Source organism: Rasamsonia byssochlamydoides (assembly GCF_041956645.1).
Source record: "Rasamsonia byssochlamydoides strain NRRL 3658 unplaced genomic scaffold VTN77scaffold_21, whole genome shotgun sequence".
In the NCBI taxonomy this organism is placed as follows: Eukaryota; Fungi; Ascomycota; class Eurotiomycetes; order Eurotiales; family Trichocomaceae; genus Rasamsonia; species Rasamsonia byssochlamydoides.
The window spans coordinates 218,569-242,005 of record NW_027192404.1 but is presented as its reverse complement, the minus strand read 5'-3'; the positions used below and the strand labels follow the sequence as shown (position 1 = coordinate 242,005).

Genomic DNA, 23,437 nt, shown 5'->3' with positions numbered 1-23,437 from the left:
TTTTCTCCTGCAGCAATGTCTGCGACCCAGTTATTAAATCCGAAGGCGGAGTCCAGGGTAAGAAATCACCTGATTACCCCTCCTCGAACCCACACTGACACCGTCTAGCGGAGAGCTGAGGCTCTCAGAGTGAATATCAGCGCCGGAGAAGGTCTCCAAGATGTTCTCAAGTCGAATCTGGGACCTTCGGGTACCATCAAGATGTACGTGATCATATCCAGGCTGCATAGAGGAACTCTATTCTGACGAAATGTGCAGGTTGGTGGATGGAGCAGGAGGGGTATGCGGTCTTGACATGAACATGGGAGGACCAGAAAGACTGATATAATCGTGAAAATCAGATTAAGCTCACCAAGGATGGGAACGTTTTGCTCAGAGAAATGGTTCGTTTCCCCTCATCTAGGCAACCTGGCATAGCTACTAACAACGTTCGCAGCAAATCCAAAATCCTACTGCCGTAAGATCCTTCCTCTTGCTACTGCCTTCCCTCTATACTGATCCCTGTAAAGGTCATGATTGCGCGAGCTGCGACAGCACAGGACGACATTACGGGAGACGGAACAACATCAGTGGTACTCCTGGTTGGAGAGCTTCTGAAGCAAGCGGATAGATACATCTCCGAGGGACTTCACCCGAGGGTTATCACGGACGGCTACGATATCGCTAAAAACGAGGCCCTGAAGGTATATATCCTATGTTTTTTTTTCTTGGTATGGACTCCTGCTAAGAGAATTCTATCCAGTTCCTCGACCAGTTCAAGATCCAGCGAGAAATTGATCGTGAGCTGCTGTTGTCTGTGGCTCGGACGTCGCTATCCACGAAGTTGAACAGCGCTCTCGCCGAGACGTTGACTCCTTCAATTGTTGACGCTGTTCTGGCCATCTACAAACCTCCGCAAAAACCAGATCTTCACATGATTGAGATTATGAAGATGCAGCATCGGACGGCATCTGACACGCGACTGATTCGCGGCCTTGCTCTGGACCACGGCGCACGACACCCGGACATGCCCAAGCGAGTTGAGAACGCCTTCATCTTGACATTAAACGTCAGTCTGGAGTACGAAAAGTCTGAAATCAACTCGGGGTTCTATTACTCGAGCGCCGAACAGAGAGATAAGTTGGTGGAGAGTGAGCGCCGATTTGTGGATGCGAAGCTTCAAAAGATTGTGGACCTCAAGAAGCAGGTCTGTGGAAACGACCCGAAGAAAGGCTTCGTTGTTATCAATCAGAAGGGAATCGATCCCCTCAGCTTAGATGTGCTCGTCAAGAATGGGATCCTCGCCCTCCGTCGGGCCAAGCGAAGGAACATGGAGCGTCTCCAGCTGGTTTGTGGTGGAGTTGCGCAGAACAGCGTGGACGATCTCACACCTGATGTCCTCGGCTGGGCAGGTCTTGTCTACGAACAGCAGCTCGGAGAGGAGAAGTATACCTTTATCGAAGAGGTCAAGGACCCCAAGTCCGTCACCATCCTCATCAAGGGTCCCAACCAGCACACCATCGCACAGGTCAACGATGCTGTCCGAGATGGCTTGCGCGCTGTATACAATACGATTGTGGATCAGTGCGTGGTTCCCGGCGCGGGAGCCTTCCAGGTCGCGTGCGCCGCTCACCTCTCCTCAGAGAACTTCCGCAAGACGGTCAAGGGCAAGGCCAAGTGGGGTGTTGCGGCATTTGCCGACGCTCTGCTGGTCATCCCCAAGACCCTTGCCGCCAACTCCGGACACGACATCCAGGACTCTCTTGCGCACTTGCAAGACGAGCAGGCCGAAGGGAACGTGGTTGGACTGAACCTGGCCACCGGCGAACCGATGGATCCTGTGCAGGAGGGAGTCTTCGACTCGTACCGTGTGCTGCGGAACGCCATTGCGTCTAGCACGGGGATTGCCTCGAACTTGCTGCTCTGTGACGAGTTGCTGAAGGCTAGGCAGATGGGTAAACAAGGTGGGCCAGGAGGAATGGAGGAGTAAGCAATTAACTGAGTAGTTGCAAACAAAGCGTCCGGAATCTAAAAAATAGTTAAATGCATGCATGTCAAGACCAAGCAAAACGAGTTTGTAGTTTCACACCTAACTTACTTAATTCGATGATGTTGGTCGTATTGCCTACAGGGCCTAATTGCTCATTTGAACAAACTATTTGCCTATCTATATTCTGAACGATCAGGCACCACCATTATTACATTAACCAGGTGGAATATGGTTAACTCTGTTATTACTCGAGAGTCGACATTAGTTCGTCCTCGTTCCTGATACGAATTCCCACAAGACCACAAGAAAGAAAGGGGTATGTTGGATCAGGCATCCATGAAATATAAATGCGAGAAGAGAAGAGACTGCAGTTCCAGGACCACAAAAGGAGACGAAGAAGGAAAAAAAATCCCATGACAGCTGCCTACCGCTACTTATACAGTGAAGAATAAAACTTTAAAAACATTGAAACAATAAATAAATAACACAGGGTATCACGTCTTTTGTTTCCTTGTAGCGACCGGACCAGACCAGACCAGACCAGAAACGCCATTCACCACCCACATCCAAATCCTTGTAAGTTGCAAGGCAGGTTAAACTCTTCTGCCTGTATAATATAGGTAGGCCTCCAATCTCTCTCTTTCATATATACTGTAGACTTCCGAATCAGATTACGTATCGTTGTCGTCGTTCTCTTGACGCTGCTGCCGCCGTAGATTCTCTGGGGCCCATTCGCCCAAAAACCCGTCTTCTCTTACTGGGTCTCGTAGCATGACATTGTGGATTTTGGCCCATTCTAACACGTTCGACTTGCGGACTATGACGGTCTCACCGTTCTCGTCGCCATCCCCGACGGCCGAAGATGACGTTCTCTTGCGCTTCTTGCTAGCCGTGTCAGCAGGCTCCACCACCCCCATCTCCTTCAATGCAGTGATGACATCTTCCGTCAGCATCCCCGTCGCCAGACCAATGTCTCGCACGGTCATGCGCTCCCTGACGGGTCGCTTTTTGGCTGCCTTGGCCGCGTTCTGCTTCTGCTGCACGAACTCGTCGGGGTCTCCACCGGGAGGGCCAAGCAGGAAATACCGCGCAATACGCTCCTCCCAGAAGCGCGTGTAGCTCCGACGGCCCATTTCACTGAGCGGTCTCTCGGGGCCACCGATGAATCCCCCTTCCCATTCCCAACCGCTGAGTTTGTAGCTCACGCCCATGAGCAGTTTGCCCAACTGTTTGTGCTGGTAAGGCGGGAAGATGAGAATGCACGCGAGATTGTTTGCGTCCCAGGACAGTTTCTCCTTGGAGAAATATCCTAGAATGTAGTAATTCTCGGGATCTTTGGGATCGGTGTAGGTGAGGATGTAGTAGAGGAAGGAAGTGACATCGAAGAAGACCGACTTGTGGTCGAGGAAGAGCTTCGCGAAAAGCGACAGATTCTGCGCGAATAGCTTCTGATCCTCCCCGTCTATTTCCCATACTGCGTATCCGCCATGTTCGTAGACCTTGACTCCCGGGGGAGTGGTACGGAACTCACAGACACGGATGTGCCCCGCGTAGGCGCCAGCGTCACATGTATACCGAAAGCACCAACGGCAAACGTACAACACATCCGTATCCTTACTCACGAGCTCTTCCGGATAAATCGAATGGAACCAGGTTTGAAACAGGAGATCGCCTAGGACGACGCGTTTGACACCGCGATCGGCGGCACGTGGTTTGGAAGGGGTTGAGCGGTCACCGCGGGCCATGTTTCGAAATAATTCAGGTCAAGTCGCGAGGTAAGGCCAGGTAAAGGTTTCGCGCAGGATCTGGGAGGACACTCTGCCCACGTAAAGGGCCATCAGCCGCGTAGCAGCACTCAATGCGTGAGAAGCAGTACCTCATCTATCCAGAGGTTGATAATAGATGGCCCAATCTTAGCCAGAGCTAACAAGCTGCACCAGACCAGTCACAATTGAGGTCGCCAGACTTCGAGGGGGATGGATAAGACACTGCCAATTGTTATCGACTCATGCAGTTCTGCAAATTTGCACCTCGTCAGCCGTGTCACTAATCACTAATCATGTCCTGTCGATGCGCGCATCCTTCGAATCAGATGCACTAAAACCCAATGGGGCATGGCGCCGATGAGTAGCTGGCAGCGGGGAATGCAGCCCGCGTGATACAAGAGCTACATCGCCATTCCCTATAACTCTGTTGCCTGGAGCCAGACTCTCCCCGTTTTAAACACGGTTATTACTCACTATTATATTATTCGCTAGTCTAGAAACCTCCAAGTACAGGCTTGCTGTGCGACTTTCTAGTACTGTACCATGCGGCATGCCCGGAGTGGCCGCTGCTGCTAAGGGTTTCAACCATTAGCGTCATCTGCCTCTAGGCTGCCTCCATTCAGCACAAGGTGCGCCTTGGATCCTCTATATCCTCGGAGGCCCTTTCTGCATGCGAAGTTACCTTTCTATTTGCCTTTCCCGCAGATATCCTTGTCTGTACCTTGCAACATTCACTCAAGTCCGCGGATTGGAGTGTGCCGCTGACCTCAGCTGCGTCACGTCACACTCGGCGGAGATTGAGTGGGATCGAGCTTGGAGACTTCCTTCTTCCTAGATACATCTGTATCGAAAATGTTGAAACCATTCCAGATCAGAGATCTTCACGTTCCTCTTGCAGAGAATCTCTACGATTCTACGACGGAGAGTACTGTCTCGGATGAGGGTGCGGCAAGGCTAGGGTCCAACCGCCATGGAACCATCCAGCTCTCAGCTCCTGAATATGATGAGATAGCTTCCAACCATCCTAGGGCCAGACTGACTTATATGGATGATGACGATGGGGAGATAATTACAGTGAGTCTTTCTGTTCTAATTCTCTCTGCCTGGCTTCTCTGGGTTGGTCCTTACCCGTAGATTATTCCAGGTGGGATCCTCCTTCGAGCTTGCTCAACGCCTGGATGACGCCATCGATATCTCGACACTTCCTCCCTCATCCCAGTCTCGAGATGACGCGACTCCCATGCATATCTTTGACATCCGACGGTCGAACTCCGTCACGGAGTTATGGAAGAATATTGAAAGAAGATCTTCAATGCGTCGGGATTCTTCTGAGGTCCCAGAGTCACAATCTCGCGGCAGTTCGGGGTGTGATTTCGAAATGAGTAATTCGTTTGGGTTGGGTCATGAATCTGTCAACAACAGTTCCAGCGATCTTCGTAGTCGCTGGTTTGAGGCCTGCAATCCCCCCAGGTTACCTTCAAAGGAAGAGCGAATGAGTGGAAGCCAGAATCAAGAGAGCAAGGAAGGGACACTTGCGCAGAGCTTGTCCTCTGGTTCTGGAAACGGCACTCCTGCTTCGATTCTGAAGGAGCCAGAACCCGCTGCACCTTCATCAAGTATTACTGCTGAAGGGAAAAGACAGGTGAGTCTCACCTCTCATCTCAAACTATGGGTAATTTAAGCTGACATCTCGCAGGCAGAAGAAGCAGGAATTCGTTTACGTGGGTGGAGACAGATAGTCATTGGAAATGGTGCTGTGCCTTCATTCACTCTTTCGCCTCAAACAAATCCATGGACCTCGTACAAACCACTCGATGTCCTCAAGAATGCCGCTGCTTCTAATTTGGAAGAAGCACGACAGGCTCAATCCTCACCACATATCACCGCTGAAGGGAGAAGACAAGTCAGTGCAATTTCCGATCTCAAGCCATTGGCGATTCACAGCTAACGTCTTGCAGGCGGAAGAGGCAGGATCTGGTTTGAGTGGGCAGACGAACTTACAGACAGGAAACGGTACTGTTCCCCAAGAAAACCCATGGACTTCGCACGAGTCATCCAATGCTGTTGAGGATCATGCTGCGGGATCCGGTACGCAGGACCTGGAGGGAAAGAGTCCCTTGAACCCGCAGGACGAGCCGCAACCACTCCTTGCAGCCTTTGAGGCTGAAATGGCCAAAATCCTGGAATCATCGACTTCTCAACCTGGAGAAGAGTCTTCAAACCCGCCTACAGAGGCTCGTGAGGATCGTCGTGCAGATTCGGACTCTAGTCACCGTCCAAGGCCAGGTGAAGTTCTAACGCAAGCCTTGAAGAACCTTGCTGGTGGAGTGGAAGCGCTTGGTTCAGAACTGAAGTCGAGAATACCAGAACTCGAGCGCCGCGCTTCCTATGCCCAGCGAGCCCTTCCTGAGCATGTCGGTACTACTTTACAAGCTGCTCTTACAAGTCTTGATTCCCATATCAAGAACTTGGCGAATGTTGTTCAAGATGCGTCCGTTGCAACAGGTCATGCAGCAGACATGGTTCGCCAAGCGGAGCTTCGATCAGCCGAGCAAGTGGTCGACGGTCTGGGCAAGATGGTTGGAGAGCTTGGTCAAATGGGTCGGACTCTCTTCGCAGCGTTCGAGGCTGAATTCGGACGATGGAGTTCCGGTACTCAGACTGAGACACTGGATCAAGCGGCATCCGCCTCTCAATCCACCTCGCAGGAAGAGGAGTCGCAAGCAGACCCTATTTCCGCGAACGAACCAGTAGCTGATGCCACATCCACCAATGATCATCACACTGCTAGCGTGACTACTGCACACTCGGACGTTGAGTCTGATACACGTCCAGACAGCAACCTGGCATCGTCTCATCCATCGAAGCAAACCGGCGATTCATCCCAGTTGTTAGAGACGAGTCCAGAGAATCATACGCCGGTCCCCGCTCAGGCTCGCCCTCCTCCAAATTGGACTCCTTTTTCCAACTGGCCAAACCGGTCTGCTCTAGTACCACCGCTACCGCCTTCTCGTCCTAACGTGCCTACACTGAATAGCAATGTCGACTGCTCTCCGCAGGAGCCCGGCGCTGTCCAGAGCCAGCCCAGCTCCGAATCTTCGAGGGCTGTGAAAGACTCTCTCTTCATTGGTAATGTGGGGTTCAACGTGACGGAGAAGATGATAGAGGATGTGTTTGTCTCTAAAGGATTTTTGGCTGAGGTTCATCTGCCAACCGATTCCGAGACAGGAAAACATGCAGGCTTTGGATATGCTCACTTCCGTTCAACCCACTCGGCAAGAGCAGCACTGGAAGCGCTCCAGGGAGCCCACATTGATGGTCACGCCATTAATCTCGAATTCAGTGACCACTCACCGATCGACACTTTGCAGTCACCACCACCTGTTCCTGATAGAGGAACAAAGCCCTCTATTGCCGATACTACCCCCCCTACAGTATCTGTGGAGAGGCCATCCCCTTCTCAGGGTCTGCACCACCGTCAGTCAGGGCATCCGGCCAGCAAGAGAACCGAGCAAGTTGATTCAAGACGCGTCTCGTTCATGGACGGACTGAATTCAACCTCACCTCGTCGTCCTCCACCATTCGTTCAACCTCGCAACGATTCTAGCGCGCTTCTTGATCAATCAGAGGAGAGCGCTGAATTCGCTGCTCGCTACCCATCTCTCCTGCCTAGTCGAGACACGCAACAGGCTCCACAATCTGTTCCCGATCGTCTTCTGACGCTGAGTCCTAACTCGGAAATGGCGCGGTTTCCGCCGGTTTCACAGCTGGATGCACATATTCTAGCCAGTCAATATCGGTTTTCGCGCCCCAAGCCTGACGAATCTCGAGCAGAGGCATCCCGTCAGGAGGGGCAGCAAGCACCCGAGCGGCCGGCTGTTCCCACGGAACCAAGGTCTGAAACAGGTTTTCAGCAGCATGCACGAAGTCGGCTGCGTCGTTCGCGTCCGATGATGCCTGCGGCAACAGCCGCAAGACTTTCAAGTCCATTCAATCCTCCCATTCCTCATATCGCTCCCGCTGCAAATCGGCCTCTGAGACGTAGTGCCACGGAGATTCATTCACGTCGAAATCGTACACGCGAATATCCGTTTGGCACGCGCCCATTCGGTTTTACTGACCTAGATCGGGCTATTCCCGGAAGCTTTCCGGCTGATGAGCCCGCGTCTGCAGCAAGCGGTGAACTCGCATCAGACAAAGACATGGAGATTGCTATCAAGCTGAGTATAATTGACAATTGTGTGGATACGTTGGTTTCTCTGGGTTATGGTACTGAAAGGGACGGGGGGCTGCAACGGCTCCGCATGTATGCTGAGGCTGTTGGAGGAAAGGTTTCTGATGCGATTGAGATGATTGAGGAAGATAGAAGGGCGTATGCACAACGTGACTCCAGTACTCTGTGAGCCAGGGTGCTGGCGGTGTTTGATACCACGATCTGTGATTTCATCTGTGATTCCATTCATTTTGAGCTAGTTTCATAGTACGATTGGTCTTGGGAATTTGCTTGTTGGAATGCTTAGATTGACTCGTCTGCGATGGGGTGTCTTAACGATCAAAGAAATGAAATAAATCATGATACGATTGTCACAAATAAGTATCGTTCTAGCATGTGCAGACAAATGTAGTAGTATCTGGTTGAGATATGGCTATTCCCGTTAGGGCAAACACGATCACGAACTCACGTCATTCTCGGAGCCGAAAAGAATCCGCGTAGCCCAGCCATCTCCAATTTCTCCGCAAGTAGAAGGAAAACATTGCCACAGCACCACATTTATCGGGGCGACGATCCCCTTCCTACGAGCAATGCGGCCATGGCGGCGGGGCTTTGCGACGTCAATTCGGAGGCTTAGCCAGCAGGTGAACATTGCGACGACTGCTCGTCCGAAGAATCCTCCTCTACGATGTGCGGAGCTCCTCGCGTCATCATCGTCCCGGAAGGAGGACGAGGACGGCGGAGCCTGCAGCAGCAGCAGCAGCTTCGAAAATAAAGAGGTCACAGTGCTGGGCTTTATCCGGTCTGTGCGAAAACAGAAGCGCTTCGCGTTCGCGGAGATATCGGATGGCTCGACGATTCGGTCTCTGCAGGCGATTTTGACTCCGGATCAGGCGGCTGAGTATGCTTCCGACTTGGATTTCATTTCGCGGGGGTCTATCTCTGAGGCTAATGGCTTGTCGCATATATCAGCTTGACGACGGGCGCTGCTGTCGAGATATCGGGTCTGTGGAAAGCTTGTCCTCCGGGGAAAGAGCAAAGCCATGAGCTGCAAACTACGGAGGTGAAGGTGGTCGGCGAGGCTGACCCTGAGGTGAGTTGGAGCGCAGACCGAATAAACCTTTTTTTTTTTGATTTGCGTGTCTAATGATTTCTATTTCAGACATATCCTATCCAGAAGAAATACCACTCCCCCGATTTCCTCCGACAGATTCCTCATCTCCGATTGCGGACGCCCTTCAACTCGCTCCTCTCGCGGTTCCGTTCGGAATGTATATATCAACTGGGACAGGTGTTCAGGTCGCATCCAAGCGGGCCTTTCGTGCAGGTCCAGCCGCCGTTAATCACGTCGTCAGATTGCGAGGGAGCGGGTGAGACCTTTACAGTCATCCCGCAGTCATTGTCGAAAACGTCCGGTCCTGAAACGGAGCACTTCTTTCGGTCACCAAAATACCTGACCGTCTCTTCACAGCTTCATCTTGAGGCGTATGCTGCGGAGTTGGGTAAAGTCTGGACCCTTTCTCCGACTTTTCGGGCTGAGAAGAGCGACACCCCGCGCCATCTGAGTGAGTTTTACATGCTGGAGGTGGAGGTCAATTTCATGGACGATTTGGATTCTCTTACGGATCTGGTCGAGTACCTGATCCGTGACTTAACGCGCAGACTGTACCACACGCCTGTCGGCCAGGAGGTCCTGTCTGCCAAAAGAACGGGCGAATCCGGGCAAGAAGACGGCACCGACGCCGGCCTGGGCCAGAGATGGACTGGATTGATGGACGGTCCTCGATGGCCGCGGATCACATACACACGTGCAATCGAGCTCCTCGAAGACGCGGTCGCAAACCGTGCTGCTTCGTTCAACTTCAAACCGTCGTGGTCTGAGGGCCTGCAGCTGGAGCACGAGAAGTACATCGTGGACAACATTTTCAACGGCACCCCGGTGTTTGTGACGGACTATCCGAAGAGCGTCAAGCCATTCTACATGGCGCCTTCTCAGGTTTCAGGCGACGACAGTGACATCTCACCAGACAAGACCACCGTAGCGTGCTTCGATCTGCTGCTGCCCGTGATCAGCGAGGTAGTCGGCGGCTCCCTCCGCGAACACCGCCTACCAAACCTGATCCAAAACATGCGCGAGCACGGCCTGATCAAGAAGAAGAGCGTATCAGAAGAATCGCCTGCCGACGAGGCCGAGCCTTCGTATCCGTATCTGCAGCCGAACGAAGACCTGGGCCATCTCCGCTGGTACGCCGACCTCCGTCGCTGGGGGAGCGCTCCGCACGGGGGGTTCGGACTGGGATTCGATCGGTTGATAGGCTATCTCGCGGGGGTGGGGAGCATCCGGGATGTTGTCCCGTTTCCGCGGTACTTTGGTAGGGCGGATTGTTGATCTAGATAATAGAGATGATATACTTGTGTCTTGTGTATTTTTACTATACTGTATAGTATCTATCTGCTGATTAACATTGAGGAATGAGATACCAGCACCTACATGGGAATTTTACTACAGCAATGACGGATACTTCTCTTACAAGGAGACTCAACTCTCCTCAAGTTGAGTGACTAGATGCCTTACCTCTCTTGGCTAAAGATTCTGATCTGAAGATATTCCACATCGATCGCCATTAGGTATCTGATAATGATCAAGTAGAGGGACGATCATGATGAACACACTACCTAGGTAGTGAATATACGTAAGTTACTGGTCTATATAAAACGAATAACCAGATGCATTCATGAATTTTCGCACCCTGAGATCTATCTGCTCTTCACACTGTGCCGGACAATGAGCAGGGCCAGCACCACCAGCCGGCGACCACATCCATGAGGACAGAATACAATAAACTCTACAAGACAGTTGAGTTAATTTAGCTTAGCAAATCGATTGCATAATTGTATAATTTTTGATTGATCAAGGAGATAAATATGGCAATGATGATGATAAGGATCCTGGATTAAGAAGCACTGTAATTGTAGTTATTACGCATAGCAGTAGCTGTTTCTCTCTCATAGGTTACTCACTCACTCACTTACTCACACCTTACTTACCTCCCTACTTAAGGCTACAAGAATATCTGACCACGTTAAGAAAAGGCCACCAATCTATCATTATCATGTGTTAGGTAACACTACTAAGCATATAAGTCGCTCAGCTGAAGTCTAGTCAAGAGAGAATTATTGTTACTTGCCATAAACGAAAACAAGTGTGTCTATCTCCTGAAAAGAGCAAGCAAGTACAAAGTACATGTACAGTACAAAGTATTGTCGTTGAACTAGGTAGGTAGTTTTTTTCGGCATAATTATTGCTATATCAATCGTACGTATAGTATGTACAGTACCTACTAGTATACGTCTGAGAACAGTCGGGCCACCATCCACCACTGCGTATACCTAGTAATAAGTGTGCTCTGTTGTATTTGAATTTCCTAGCCCTGGACGCTGAAAAAGAGACCAAACTGCACGAATACCTATGCATTCGTTGACAAATATAGATGTCTATAGATATCGATACTGATATCGATATCGATAAGGATTCCATCCATGACGCTGTAGTAGTAGTATATTAGTTACAGTAGTTAGTTAGTTAGGTACTAAGTGGCAACAGTTTCTCAATAAAAATCAGCATATAGTTAGTAGTTACCTGCTTTATTTACCTAGTATGTATGTACAACAGCAATAGGATGATAGGACAGAGGACTGTTGTGACAAAGTCAGGGATAGGTAACTAACTAACTTGCAGTATAATACAGTGGAGTGCAGTACAGTGCAACTGCCTAACAAGGTAAGCATTTAAATGATAACTTAACCATGCCTAGGTAGCATATAACAACCAGATATGCTGGTCAGTTGAGTCACAACCTACCTTACTTGTTGGTTAGTTAGACTGGACCAGACTAAGATAAAGATAACCAACCTGGTTAGTACGAAAATATAAAGGTTCGAGAACCTGGCTATCTCAGTCCAGACCTGGATAAATGAGTAGCTAGGTACGGGGTACCTAGTACGGAGTAGTCAATCAACATCCATGAATTGTTTTGTTATCTCCCCGATGTTATTATTACTATTCGCCCCTACTTGTCTACCATATATCACGAGTTCGGGCAAGAATACGCAAATTTCGGTCGCGCTCCCCTGTCATGATATCTATCTGTCGCATCATCTAGACCAACATCCATCTCTCTCTGTTAGTCAAACAAGGCCTGTGGTCGAGAAGATCTTCCGTATCTTCCTCCAGAGGTTCATGTCGAGCTTGGATACTTGTCCTGCCTCCTATCATACCTCCTCCGAATATAAATATCGCGACTGTTCCAGAGCAGCTCTTGATTTCACTCATCAAATCCAACGAACTCTCAGCCTTTCCGTTGTTCTCTCTATCTGTGCCTGGTCCTTCCCTTCACATGACATCAACCTCACGTTTTTGTCAGTTCAGTTACCAGGGACGTTACACGATAGACATAACACAAAACATTTAGTTAGCTCTTCACCAGTTAGATTCCGAATTAATTAAGAATCTTAGGTGCTAACTTCATCAATAAAAAGGGGGGGAGGCTCCATATGATATAAGTAAAGGAAATCACTATATTGGACGTTTGTGTAAGCTAACCAAGGTTCTGTATAAGTCTTCAGACCAATTATGATCAATATGATAATACTTCTCATGGTTTCGATTCTTGTAGTTGCCTAGCATCACATAAATGTCAAGGTACTTTAGGCAAGACACCTCCCCCCCTCTTCCGACTTTATTCCTTCCTTTTCCAACTTTCCCTCTTATTCTTTCCATTTTCCGACAGAAGCCATGGATTCTTCCATCGGATCGCACAGTGGGCAACTATATCAGTCATCAAATCCTGACTTGTTCTCTTCTGTTGTTGGTAACACCACGGTACGAGCCGATGTAATCGCTACTGTTGTAACAATTACATTCATCTGTCATGGATTCCTTTCTTAGAGCGGATCTACCTTCTGCTATGGATCATACCTTACCCCCCAGTTTCTTCTTCCTCCTTATTCTCTCGCTCGCCGATTCGCGAGTCTGCACTGTCATCTCTTCCATCCCTCCACCAGTCTTTGTCTCGTCCTCATCATCTCTCTAATTTGGCTAACGCTTCTTTCGCAAAGCACGGAGATAAGGACAAAAGAGACCAACATGTCATCCCAGCATCGTCATCTTGCGATGTGGTACGTAACGCTGTTCAAGATTGACTGTCCTGGAAAAACGGCAAAAATCCAGAGGCTTTTGACTTGTGGTGTCAGCCACTCCGCATCAAGGTGCCTTTCCAGGAACTTTCCTCGCTGCAATCCACGCTCCACGAGCTTATAATAGGAGATTCAAAGTCAGTGTTACTTTCGCAACCCTATGAATGGTATGTGCTAATATGGACAATGCAGCTTTCCACAGTGTTCCTATAATACTGTGACCTCGACCTTGTTTATTCAGTGGTCGCCCTCGCCAATTCATGATTTCTTCACTGAGACCTTCTTGGATGGATTCTTCCGTGCTATATCGGCCTTGCCCAAATCTGACTCATGGAATTTCCGGATTTCAACAAACGAGACCATAACTTCTTTCGGCGGAAGATATGAGGGGTCTTCAAAGAATGCTGATCTGGCTCTTCAAATGGTCGATGATGGAGGTTCACGGCGAAAATTTGTTCTTGAAGTCGGAATATCTGAAACGTATGAAGAATTTGGTCGAGGATGTCAAGCTCTGGCTTGATGGTCATCCAGATGTCACCTTCGTTATGCTGGCAAATTTGACCGAAGCTCCCAAGTACCGGTGCCCAGTGGTGAGCCCAGATCCTGCAAAACTAGCTGGATCTAGCCTTCCTATCTCCGAACATCAGGTTCACTCAAGACAATTTATTTGTCAACATGGGGGAATACGGACCCATCACTTATCAAGGTCTGACATGGGTGGGCGTAATCTCCGAAGCGTACTTGGAAATCTGGAGGCGAGACGCGACTACGAAGTCACCTATGCTTGATGGCGCCCGTATCGTATGATATTCTATGTCAAATATATGGGAAGACGACAACATGCTAATCCCATATAGGATCTTTTCGATACCCCAAGCAACCTCTCGCGGATAACATTCCAGCTTGAGGACTTTGTCGACGTCAAGTCCCACATGAGTGCAACAGTGTCCTTTCAGTGGGACAGATTCCAACATATGCTCGGGGGTGTTCTCAAAGATTTTGCTGCGCATCGCTGTCGGGAAATGATAACTGCAATGAGAACGAGGCTAGGCGACTTCTAAACATCAATACCATTAATTTCTGATCATATTAAAAATGGAGCCTCCCGGTTGCTGTTAGTTGTAATGACCAACGACTCGAGAATAGTAGTTGGGAGAACGGAAAGCCTAGGTGATCTTGTGCAATGGAAGCCTTCCACAAGACCTCTGTTAGCTTACGAGAATAATAGATGGGATTGGAGGAAACCTCCCATAGGTTTTTCATACAAGTAAAGCTATAATTTGGTAGGAAAAAAATTCCTACCTGGGAATTGCACACATATGTTGTATAATATGTTAACTAAGTTAACTAACGTAATTCCCAACCGACCCGATCACCCTTCCGCATCTGCGAATACTATATAGAATTTGAAGCTATATTATCTACCCAAAACAGCAATTAATTACAAAAATTAAGAATTAGAGAAATTAGGGCATTGAGTCCTTATATGCCCAATAGTATTATAGTTGCTGCACCTCGGCGGCGTGCGCGTATGAGGTGCAGAAGCCGCCTCTGCGGCTGGAGCGGTTATACCGTATGGCGCCTGATCTTGATCCGGAATTTGACTCTGTATAAGATCCTGAGCTTCCTAAACTAAAAGACCTCCTCTATGAGATAGCTGATTGGTCGATCACTTGTGCTTCTGCTTCTGCTTCTTATTTGTAGCCTATAAATCATGATTTTCCTTTGCAAGGATCATGGCACTATTCATGGCCAATTGACAACCCTTAATAAGCTGGTTCAATACTGCATTTATAGGGTAGGTTTGCTCCTGAATTGTAACAGCATGGTTCAAAGATTCTTTGACCTATCAGCAGGTAGCAGAAGGATGGGATCCGTTCCAAAAAAGCAAATTGAGTGTTACTAAACCGGATGTGGCAGATCCCCCGTCTTACGGTATACCTAGGTATTAATTAATATATTAATTAGTCAATTGTTCCAGCCGCATTAGTTAACCAGCTGGCAGCTACAGCTGAGTCAGGTTTCCCTGTTATCTCCGACGACATGACCTGCAAGGATGGTGGCGTGCCTGTGACTGGTAATAATCTCACCCATGGACGCATCAACTGGATGCAGATGAGGCATCCCATCGTAGACTTCGTTGGGACAAATGAACGACTATCGGAAAAAATCAGCTTGGCTTGTGTAAATTATACTGTCACACAAGGGATCTTCTGGCGCAGCCACGTCCAGCAACAACCAAATGAGGCATCCCTCCATCAGATGCAGCCAGCAAGCAAGCTTCATTTAAGCGCGCCAATAAGTGGCAGCTTTTTGTCATCCTCGCCATGTGGACAGAAAAATAAGAAACACCTCAGCTAGCTGCAAGCAACTCAATCTGGAGCTGTCTCACATGCAAGGCAATCTGCTCGCAACTCTTATCTACCTATCATCTATCACCTATCTATCTCCTGGATAATTTTAGGCAAGCCAACTCATGGGTCACGAGACAAGAATAAAAACCAGCCTCACGGAAGCATAGACCAACGCTAGGCGCCCAATACGGAGTATGTGGAATCAACCTTATGACTACCTACAGAGTATGTGCAGCTTGCAGCTTGCAGCTTGCTTCGTGTGCGACCAACCACTAGCGGAGCAAGACAAGCCAACAAAAGTGCCAGCCTTCGAACGCGCTTACGAGTCCCCAACATGACTGCAGGATTAATCAACTATCAAGATTCCCAGTGGTAGCTATTAAGTTTTAACTTAACCTTGCACATGCTCATCAAGCCTTATTCAGTAAGTGGGTTGGTTATCGCAATTAATTATTGCTTAAGGTTCTGATGCCTGCACCTTCCTTTCATGTTAAGCGGTATCTACCTGCCTAACCATACGGACTACGGAGTTGCCTATTCAGGTGAATTAATTATCCTAGGTAATTAATAATTAATGAGGAAGTAATGAATGAATGAATGAATGAATTATGATCATGAATCCCACCTCCTGGAAGGGTTTAACCCTAGGCATCTGCATCAAAGTATGTCTGTACTGTACTGTACGTGCAGGTGACTATATTTCGTATTTGCGCGGAGAAATGACGATTTGTACCATGCGACCTGTCTTTCTTTTCTCTCCTTCGCTTAATTTTCCCTCCTCACCTGTTAACTCCAGTCGAGTACTTATATACCACTATGGTTCAATAAATATACTCAAAGCCAAAGCCAAACTCAACACTCCCATAAATCCAATATTATTTACCTAGGTAATAATCGGGTTTACTCGGAAATATTAACAGCAAGAGAAGAGAAATTAAGGTCTCGCTAGACTTCCCCAACCGGGCGTGCGCACGGAACTTGTGGCGTCCACGCGTCTTCCGTCAAAATTTAAATTAAATTGAATTTAAAAACCGTCTGTTCGCTAGGACGGAGTACGGAGTGTACTGGCTGAGTCTATCGGTTGACGACGGCGTACGGACTCCGAACCTAGGTTAAACTTACTCCTGTGACCTGTCGGGGTCTGATGGGTGCATGAGTGGGGTGTGTGGGCAAAAAAAAAAGTTTTTTTTTTAGTTTTTTAGTTTCAGATTTTCAGCTAAGTGGAAAAGTTTAACGCGCACAGGCCTCAGCTTCTTTTCTTTCTGTCTCGTTCTGTTAATAATATTATTGTTTGGTTTGGTTACGCCAGTAAGGGCAATGAATCAGCCACGCCCAACAAATAGACAAAACGGTGGACTAAGTTAATTAAATTCGACTATTTAATTAAATGAGAGAATACGAGGGTAAAGACTCGTACTCTGTACCTAGGTATGTTTTTTCCATTGACGAGTCGAGTCGAGTCGAGTCATGATGCCTTGAGCAGTAGAATCAGACGAGATTAGTAAGGATTGATAATAGTAATAGCGTATATACCGGCGTACTACTAGAGTAATTATATGGATCGATGGAATGTACTGTCGATAACACGTAATCGTGGGATTTTAATTCTACTTTGATTACCTCGTAGTCTTTTACAAATGATGGAAGTAATCATTGAACTGTGTTTCTTTCTTTCTCTTAGCTCCGGAGGATCGATATGGTCTTCTTTGGAAGTAATTAATTCAGTGAGAGTCTTGTCCTGAGAGGTCTAGAGCAGAATAGATAGAAATAACTTCAGTATGAACATAGAATTTAATAAATAATAATTCAAGTTGCAACAACCCACATAAATAAATTATTAATTAATTAATATCCACACAATGCAGTCCCCACCGTCTCATGTCGAGTCAATCATTCCTTAATTTAATCTACGATACTCGTGATTCATCAGAGCATTGTCCCAACAATAATGCTGTAAAGCAATATCAGCAATAATATAGCCAACTCTTGCTTCTTCAGCCTGTTGGTTCTGTTTCAGAATTCAGATTGATCCTTGTTCCTGTTGTATGTATGCACATGTATGTACAATCTGATCCGAATAAACTAATTAATGTTAACCAAACCAGTTGAAATCTTCTCCAACATCTTATAACCCAGTCTTTTACTCCAGTATATCGGTTGGTTGGTTGGTTCAATTGTCCCTGTCAGTGTAGCATAGTAGCTAGGTATCCTAGCAGGCATGCATCCTTCTAAATCCTGCAACAGAAAAAAGCCCCCAATTCTACAGTATGCAAATGCAGGTCGATAAAAATAATAACCAAGGATTCTGGTTCAGCTTTGAATGCGAAACGAAACAAAGAAACAAAGAAAATAGAGTATCTACCTAGGTGCCTACCTACTTAGCAAGCTAGCGATGCATCTATCTAGCGATATAACTACTGTATGCAATACCTAATCCTAATCCTTGTCCTTTCAACAACCAGGAAGGAGTCGAAAGAAGCTTGCTCGCTTCTTTCCAAGAAGTGATTATTGATTGAATACGATGGTTACGAAGTGAAGACAGTAGGTCCAGAGTCCAGACCGGTCGTAGGTAAATAAATAGCTATTGTCCCTGGTCTCTGGTCCTCACCCTAGGTACATACCTACCTAGGTAGGTAAATTGTACTGCGCCTTCGGTAGGTACGTACCAAGGTAGGTAGAGAGTTTCTCGTTTACCTCGTTTAGGTACCTACCTACCTGCCTACCTACCTAACCTTGGCAGTTGGAACTTGGGACAGACATGTTCCGAACTTGCCGATGACAGGGTCTGAGTTTCGAGCTTTGAGTTTGACTTCGATCGGGCAGTTAAGATTCTTTCTTCTCGCTTCTTTTCCTTTCTATACGACTAATAAATACTATTTTCGAGGCAATATTACTTTTTTTTTCCCCCCCCGTTGGACTGTTCTTACGTACCGTAAAATAATAATTCCTCCAAGCACTACCTACCTAGGTGACTTGACTTGACTACCTAACTTCTGTAAGCTTATACTATCTTCTCATCCGAGACTGTCAGTGTCAGCACCGTCAGCACTGTCAGCATCCTAATAATCATTGTCGATCTCTTTTCTTGCTTATCAAGACCTAAGCTTAGGTAGTAGTAAGTATGCACGAGCGTAAGCAAAGGCGGGGAAAGACTCAGACAGGTCACTGAGTGAGGTAAGAACTCGATTATCAAATTTATTAAATTTATTACTGTCGTTATCTGACTACGGAGTACATTGAATTGATGTGGTAAGGCCGAAAAAGGAAAACGCGGTGATCACACCATGTCATGTCATCTATGCTATTGCCAGGCGTCCATCCAATGATGGATACCATCTTACACGACCGGACCTATAGAATCCATCTATTGCTGTTATTGTTGTTGCTTATTTGCGTATGATATGGGTCAGCAGTCCGAAGTACTCCGTAATTAATTTCATTAATGAATACTCCGTAAGTGTTCTTGCCGGAATAGTCCCATAATACCCTTCTCATGGCTAATAGGAAGAATAGAAATAATGCGTAGGTAACTACCTAGGTACCTCGCCTAATGTCTCGGCAAAGATAGCCGGAAGCGCGCATTGCGAAGGAGCGTGGGGTTTCGTCACGTGAGAGGAAAGGACGCGGACAGCGGCGTCAAGTGTCGCCGAAAAAGGCGTCGTTTCCTCTGACTTACAGACTATAGAGGTACGCATAGACTCAGCCAGCGATAACTTAATCAGTTTAACCTTTCAATAGTGAGATAACCACAGATTAAGTGCGGCGGATCGGAGTAAAGACGGAGCCCGGAGTAGGGAGGACAGGAATAGAAGTTGTACTGTACAACCATGTTGCAACTTGCATGCTGCATCCTGATATTAAGTGTTTCCTCTATACTGTACAGTGTACAGCCAGAAAAGGTCCTTCGCGTACCGATTGTAGGCATTTAGCAGCCTTCATCAGATACAGCTACAGGATTCAGTTTGTACTTACGTGAAAAGCCCTGGATCCTGACTCAGGGTAGAAATTAACCTAGTAGGCACCTAAATTAAAGCTGCAGGTAAACCCAAAACAGCAGGCGTTAGTTAATGTCGTATATGTCGGATGGAGCCCTCCGTACTTGTCAGCAAGCTTATCAGACAGGGAGTGAATTATTTATTTAAAATTGACCTCACAGGAACAGCTTAACGACGAGGCCCTCTAAGCGATACCTCCTCAGGCAGTTGATGTCTCATGCCGTCGGCCTAAGTGTGCTAGTGCTATATACTAGTGCTACTGCAGTAGTAAGTCCCCCACTGGACGTGACCGGACGAGAGATTAGTCTCTAACCCAATCTTCGATGATGCCGTGTTTGCCGGATGATCATCCTGACCTGAACAACCTTAATTACGCCAGCCGAGTATCCCTGGGTAGGTATGGAGTAGAATGCACAAAGCAGGCATCATCAGAAATAGGTATTTTTCTGACTCGCGATTTGTAAGAAGTAGCATCATTATTGTCATTGTTTGAATATATTTCATCTATTAATAGTCAGGGGTTGTTGAACTGTATTGTTCTGTAATTTATTTTGATTCTCATTTTTTGGGTTGGGCTGTGTTTTCGACTATTGAACTGATTATTAAGGATGTCTTCTTGGCTTGGTTTGAAATGTCGACCTCTACTCTGTATACGGAGTGTCTATCTATAGAAATAGTTCGGAGGATATCCTAGTTACCTCAGCATTAAATTAATTAAGGTTAACAAGGTTGATCAATTGATCTTCGGTTGTCCCGGAGTATGCAGGGAAATTAAATAAATTGTCAATAATTAAGTCTCTACCAGTTAACAACATGGAGTAGTTGGGACAAGGTAGGTAATTAACTAATTAATTGCTCTTCAGCCCTGCAAGCTGAGCTGCTCGACGATTATCTGCAACATGGGCAGGCATATGGATTGCAACGCTGAGGATGGTACAGAGTACAGAGGACTCTGTCCTCCGTACGATTGCATTGGAAGGGGCTGAAGTACAGTACAGTTGTAACTAGCAGATCTTCCCTGCAAGCATACGTCAAACTGTTACGGTCGCATTCTGGAGAACCAACAGCAGTAACAACTTAATTATAGTTCCTACTTCATGGATCGCCAAGCCAAGATCCGGCAGGAATCTCCGACCTCCAATCAATTGAGTCTATCGTTAACTGATGGACATGGAACAGAATTAATTTTTACTAACAATACCAACGATATATCGAGGCCAGCCAGTCTTGGACCAAGGAATGGATGCTAACCTGCATGCATGCGCGCGCCAGGGAGGGATCTACATGCAGGTGCAGATTGTTACGTATGTACGGAGTAGTGTACTGTACTTTGTACATAATGCAGGTGCCTGGACTCGACTCGGTACGAAGAAATTGGAAATAAATGTGAGAGTTTAAGACTGCTAAGTTATGCTTGGCAGAAATGAAACTTGGCAAACGTAACCTAATCTAGGAGACATAATTCCTTCCGGTAGGTACTGTACATACCCGTCCATTCACATGGGCAGTCGGAGATTTGTGGAGTTACACGACATGTTGTTTCCAATGATCAGGCTTAGAGCCTACGGTTATGAACCATGGCTGTAGGATTGCTTTTCCTGGGGATCATGGCATAACAGTGTTGACTGCTACCTGCTGTGGCGCTGTTATTGCAGGCATAAATAAATAACCCTGGAATAAGTAATACTACCTATGCACTGGTTGATTGCAACTGCCAGGCAGCATCTGCATGGTCTAATGAGCACAGTTAACAATAATAATAAATCATGACTATCGATTCTGGCTCCACCCTTGCCATGATACCAGCTGCTTCATATGTTGGATGGGACGCCTTAAGAGGTTGCAGGCTTGCAGATTAATTAAGATGGTTGCCTGAGCTGAGCTGACAAGGACAGGAATAACAGGAATTCAACAGAACTACGCAGTATATATGGTATGGCTATAGATAAATACATATAGTCGACTATTGTAAGCATCCGAATCATCCTCCAAACTGCAAACGAATGATTGATTACGATTACTATTCCTGCACGATGATTGACAGGGGCCTCGGTGAGCGCTCCCTCAGCCAATCAGAGCCGTGGCTGGCGCGTCCTTTGCCCCGAAGATCATTTGACTCAGCGCCAAGCTTCCTGTGAAGGCTCTGATTGGATGGGTCGCAACATGATACGCATGACCGGCACTCGGTCCACCATAGCCCACCGGATGAATTATGTAATGATTCATGACAACTACCTAGTAGTATGCTCTGGAGTCTGTAACGGAGGAGAGTTGTTTATTTCTTCGCTAGTAGTACGGAGTAGTTACCAAAGAGTACTCCGTACTCCTGCAGAGAACCCTTTGTGAGACTAAGACTGAGGCTGTCACGAGATAAGCAGAACTAGACTAGGCGCCGCTAGACTATTGACCGGGGCTTGAGACAGCATGAGCTTATTCTTAGTCTGCAGTCAGCCTGTCAGAAATAGAATCCGACCAACACCAACAATGAATGGCTGCGTCGTATTAATATAATCCTTGAATTAACTGCCAACTGTACTGTAGTTACGGAGTACCACGTACGTAATGTCAGGCGCGTGCCTTGGCTCGTAGTGGACACGGTGGCGTCCTGTCGTGAAGATCGCCAATAGCGGGAAGCAATACGCGAGGGCTCTACCACCTGGAATGATGACCCTGCAGTCCGGAACTGCGGCAGCATTTTCTTCTTCTTTTTTTCTTTCTGTTCTTTTCTCTCTTTTTTACTGGCAATCCGCCGTCCTTCGGATTCTTCTTAGTCATCACCGGGAGTTAGTTTTGGCGATGAATTAAAAATTAGCTAACCGCTTAACTATTGCCTAGTCGTCCGGCGGGTGGACTGCCCAAGCCAACTTAATTTCGTCGTCTTCCAATTTAATTTATCATTACGCGAGACGAGGTGCCCTCCGTGGGGGCCCTTGCTGCACCGGGCTGATTAAGTTTGCGCACCGATGCCAAAGCCAAAACGCTCCCCAGAGCCAAGGCGTCCCTCGTGTTGGATTAAGCTTAAGCTTGCACTAACCCTGGATGCAGCAGTCAGCAGCAGTCAACAGCAGCCATCTCGTCCATCGTCAGAAAATCTCGCTCTTTCGGTCGAAAGCTTAACTCCGGTTCAGTTAAGCAGAGAAAGTCATGAGCAGAGAGGCAAAACCATACTATTCCGTACTCACTGTACGGAGTATGATTACCTGTCTTCCTGCTTACTAATGACACAGCCATCATTACGACGTGTGGAGAACGGTGGAGTTGCTTTATTACCCGAGACACCAAAGAAGGACTGTGCGTGCACTATTGTTTAATGTTGTTGTTATTATTGTATGTCCTCCAGCCAAGACTGGGCGTGTCTCGTCGATCTTGGCTGGTTGCTGTTGTCTCGTTTGGGTCATTCCAGGGCAATAATCGCCGAGAGGAACCAAGGAACCTGTCCCACCAACTGAATTAACCTTATGGCTGGCCCAGCGTTGGTTATTTTGCTGCCATGACAGGTTTGATGGCCGTCGTCCACCAATCGCCGCCCTTGTTGGATTTCTGTTCTTTTCCTTTGCTTTTCTTTCATTATTCATGCCTGCCGCGAACCATGGTTCCTCCGCTGTCGTGCCGGAACCGCCTCCTTCCTGATCGGGACGATGCCTCCCTCAGGCCTCCCGAGGATCCTGATCAACCTGCAGATCTGCTTGCGTCGTGTCATGCAAATGCCTCCCTTCACAGCTCGTCCGACCAGTTGCTGTCCGAAGCAGCCCCACTTATCTCGATTCTATTCTAAATTCTAATGCTCCGGCGGTTGGTCTTGCATATCTGTCCGGATCCTGATCCTGAATCGTCGTCGCTGGCGCCCTGGCCCCACCCCGGTCCTGCTAGGCGCGCATTATTGCGACCAACCCTGCCTGGGAAAGAAGGTAATGTAATCTTCTGTGTCTGCGCTGTATTGCTCG

At 47.6% G+C, this 23,437-nt stretch overlaps 5 protein-coding genes across 5 annotated transcripts; 4 read left to right on the top strand and 1 right to left on the bottom strand.

Moving 5' to 3' along the window:
• Window positions 1-15: 15 nt before the first annotated feature.
• VTN77DRAFT_3092 (uncharacterized protein) lies at window positions 16-1,969 on the top strand (the record flags this gene model as incomplete). The annotated part of the gene is made up of 7 exons (XM_069419004.1): window positions 16-57; window positions 109-203; window positions 259-280; window positions 342-383; window positions 437-457; window positions 510-683; window positions 743-1,969. 7 exons carry the CDS (start codon window positions 16-18, stop codon window positions 1,967-1,969), a joined length of 1,623 nt encoding a protein of 540 aa, XP_069278892.1.
• A 671-nt stretch (window positions 1,970-2,640) lies between these two features.
• Window positions 2,641-3,714, bottom strand: VTN77DRAFT_3091 (uncharacterized protein; the record flags this gene model as incomplete). Its single annotated transcript, XM_069419003.1, has 1 exon — window positions 2,641-3,714. One exon carries the CDS (start codon window positions 3,712-3,714, stop codon window positions 2,641-2,643), a length of 1,074 nt encoding a protein of 357 aa, XP_069278891.1.
• Window positions 3,715-4,587: 873 nt separating this feature from the next.
• On the top strand, window positions 4,588-8,138 carry VTN77DRAFT_3090 (uncharacterized protein; the record flags this gene model as incomplete). The annotated part of the gene is made up of 4 exons (XM_069419002.1): window positions 4,588-4,809; window positions 4,880-5,377; window positions 5,432-5,638; window positions 5,694-8,138. The coding sequence occupies 4 exons, from the start codon at window positions 4,588-4,590 to the stop codon at window positions 8,136-8,138; spliced, it is 3,372 nt and encodes a 1,123-aa protein (XP_069278890.1).
• Window positions 8,139-8,538: 400 nt separating this feature from the next.
• On the top strand, window positions 8,539-10,337 carry VTN77DRAFT_3089 (uncharacterized protein; the record flags this gene model as incomplete). Its single annotated transcript, XM_069419000.1, has 3 exons — window positions 8,539-8,849; window positions 8,921-9,041; window positions 9,111-10,337. 3 exons carry the CDS (start codon window positions 8,539-8,541, stop codon window positions 10,335-10,337), a joined length of 1,659 nt encoding a protein of 552 aa, XP_069278889.1.
• A 3,482-nt stretch (window positions 10,338-13,819) lies between these two features.
• VTN77DRAFT_3088 (uncharacterized protein) lies at window positions 13,820-14,205 on the top strand (the record flags this gene model as incomplete). The annotated part of the gene is made up of 2 exons (XM_069418999.1): window positions 13,820-13,945; window positions 14,002-14,205. The coding sequence occupies 2 exons, from the start codon at window positions 13,820-13,822 to the stop codon at window positions 14,203-14,205; spliced, it is 330 nt and encodes a 109-aa protein (XP_069278888.1).
• Between the last annotated feature and the right edge of the window lie 9,232 nt (window positions 14,206-23,437).